This window comes from Pundamilia nyererei, unplaced genomic scaffold (genome assembly GCF_000239375.1).
Source record: "Pundamilia nyererei isolate P.nyererei 1_Seehausen unplaced genomic scaffold, PunNye1.0 scaffold00032, whole genome shotgun sequence".
Lineage (NCBI taxonomy): Eukaryota > Metazoa > Chordata > Actinopteri > Cichliformes > Cichlidae > Pundamilia > Pundamilia nyererei.
In genome coordinates this window covers 599,507-601,472 of record NW_005187433.1, presented here as the reverse complement: position 1 = coordinate 601,472, position 1,966 = coordinate 599,507, and the positions used below count along the sequence as shown (strand labels likewise).

The 1,966-nt window shown below is 36.8% G+C and overlaps 1 protein-coding gene across 1 annotated transcript in view; it reads right to left on the bottom strand.

Annotated features, from left to right (window-relative positions):
• Positions 1–1,966, bottom strand: part of LOC102209910 (phospholipid-transporting ATPase FetA-like) — a gene marked incomplete at its 3' end in the record, with an annotated part of 20,368 nt that overhangs the window by 2,466 nt on the left and 15,936 nt on the right. Inside the window, exons 15-16 of the mRNA XM_013909841.1 lie at positions 987–1,098; positions 597–702 (exon numbers count right to left, since the gene is read on the bottom strand). Of these exons, the coding sequence (XP_013765295.1) occupies positions 597–702; positions 987–1,098 (218 nt within the window). The remainder of the gene's footprint in view (positions 1–596; positions 703–986; positions 1,099–1,966) is intronic.

Sequence of the window (1,966 nt, the reverse complement as noted above, 5' to 3'; positions counted from 1 at the left end):
CTGGCTAATAAAGGGGACACTGAGGCATTCCTCTGCCAACTGAGATAAGTTAGTTTTCCAACATGTTCTGCATCTGCTCCAAGGCATGCTAGATTTAGACATCCTAAGATGTCTGAATCAGGTCAACTGGCTTGTTTTGATGCGACTGAGAAGTGGCTCCACTCTCTATCCCTCCTCATGCTATCTCTAAGGTAATGCGTAAAAAATAACATGTCCGGCTAATACAGCGGTAGTCAAATACCACTTAGGAAGACATTAGCTTGTGAGGTTACAGGTTACAATTAATCATGCAAATGCTTGGGAACATTAAAATGTCAGATTAATGATTTTTATAGATTTTTTTCTTGTGATAGAATTAGCTTATGGCTATGATAAACTGGCTAGTTTAATATTAGTTTTTCATTTACAGTAGGTTTTTCATTCAGTTGTGGTAGAATTAGCTTGAGATAGCAAGTTATGAAATCTGGCAGCAACAGTTGTTAATTTGTCTTATATGTTTATTGAAGTTCATAGTGACAAATTATCTCACTGATTCATACGCTGAAACAGCTTCCGATTGGCAGAATACAATCATCATCTGGTTTTAACTGACTCACTGTAGCTCCTCTTTGACACCTTCAGCAGTGTTGGCTGAGACAACAAAGACGTCCTTCATCTCCTCTCTTAGCATGTTACAGGAATAGCCAATGTTCTCTGCTGTCTCTGTTGAAGAAAAAAAAAAAGAATAATTCTCAATCACCTAGGTGCTAGAAATCTTTAAAGTCAATCTTGCAGCAAACAAAAGCTGGAACGACTCTCAGAGCATTTGTCGATATGTATATTAGATCTATGACTTGAAACCATGGAAACCCATCAACCAAAACTGTTGATGCTCTGAGATTGTGTGTAGATTAATGAGAGCAGGAACATAAGAATGTATTATACATCATAATGCAGTCTTTATCCACTTTGAAATGTATAGTTTAAAAAGAAAAAGTTCCACCGACCTTGCTTATCTCCAGTTAACACCCATATTTTGATGTCCGCTTTAGCCAGTTGCTCAATGGTCTCTGGCACACCGTCTTGCAACTTGTCCTCTACAGCTGTCGCTCCCAACAGCTAAAGCCACACATGCAGCTATGATTTAAACTGATGTTAAATAAAGCAAAGCAATGAAGCCATCCTATACCTTTATCACAAATTATGCTGGTTTCACTGTAACATTAGTGTACAATATAAACCAGGGGTGTCAAATATAAAGGCCTGGGTGCCAGAACTGGTCTGGCATAGACTCTAACCTGACCTGCTGGACAGCTTTGGAAAATGTGAAGAATGGAATTAATTTTGGACTATCACTTGTATTTTCATAGGTTTTTGCAGCTTTTCCTACTGATAAAGACCTCCCCCATGGCCATATGCATACTACACCAAGTAAATTAATTAATAGGTAAACAATTAAATGTTAGAACAATTCCTCTGAATTAACAAAACCTTTCTATTTTATAATTACAGGACAGTCTGGTTAATGAACTTTTCTGTAACTTTACATATTTACTTCTTACAATTTAAGCCCAAAGAGTCATGCTGATAAATTCTTTCATTTAATACAGAAGCATTTCTCATCATATTAGAAAATCTGAGACGTACTGTTGAAATTGCACTTCGTTTTCTTATTGGAAGATATCTCAGGGATTAAATGTGTAGTAAAACACTGACAGAGGACAATCTGAATTTCACATGAAATTAGGCTATATTGTGGGCCGTAATGTAAAATGAGTTTCATATCCCCGGTATAAAGTATAACTACCAATAGATAATCAAGCAGCAAATTCGTATTGACAAAGTTTTCAGCACATGTACTAACCATCATATCTTTCTCTATCTCTTCATAAAGTTCATCAAGTTTTTCTTCACGTCCCTCCATGGCAACACTGGCCTCATGGTGGCGCTGTTTCCAATCTATCATGTAGTCCTCATTTAAGTCTTT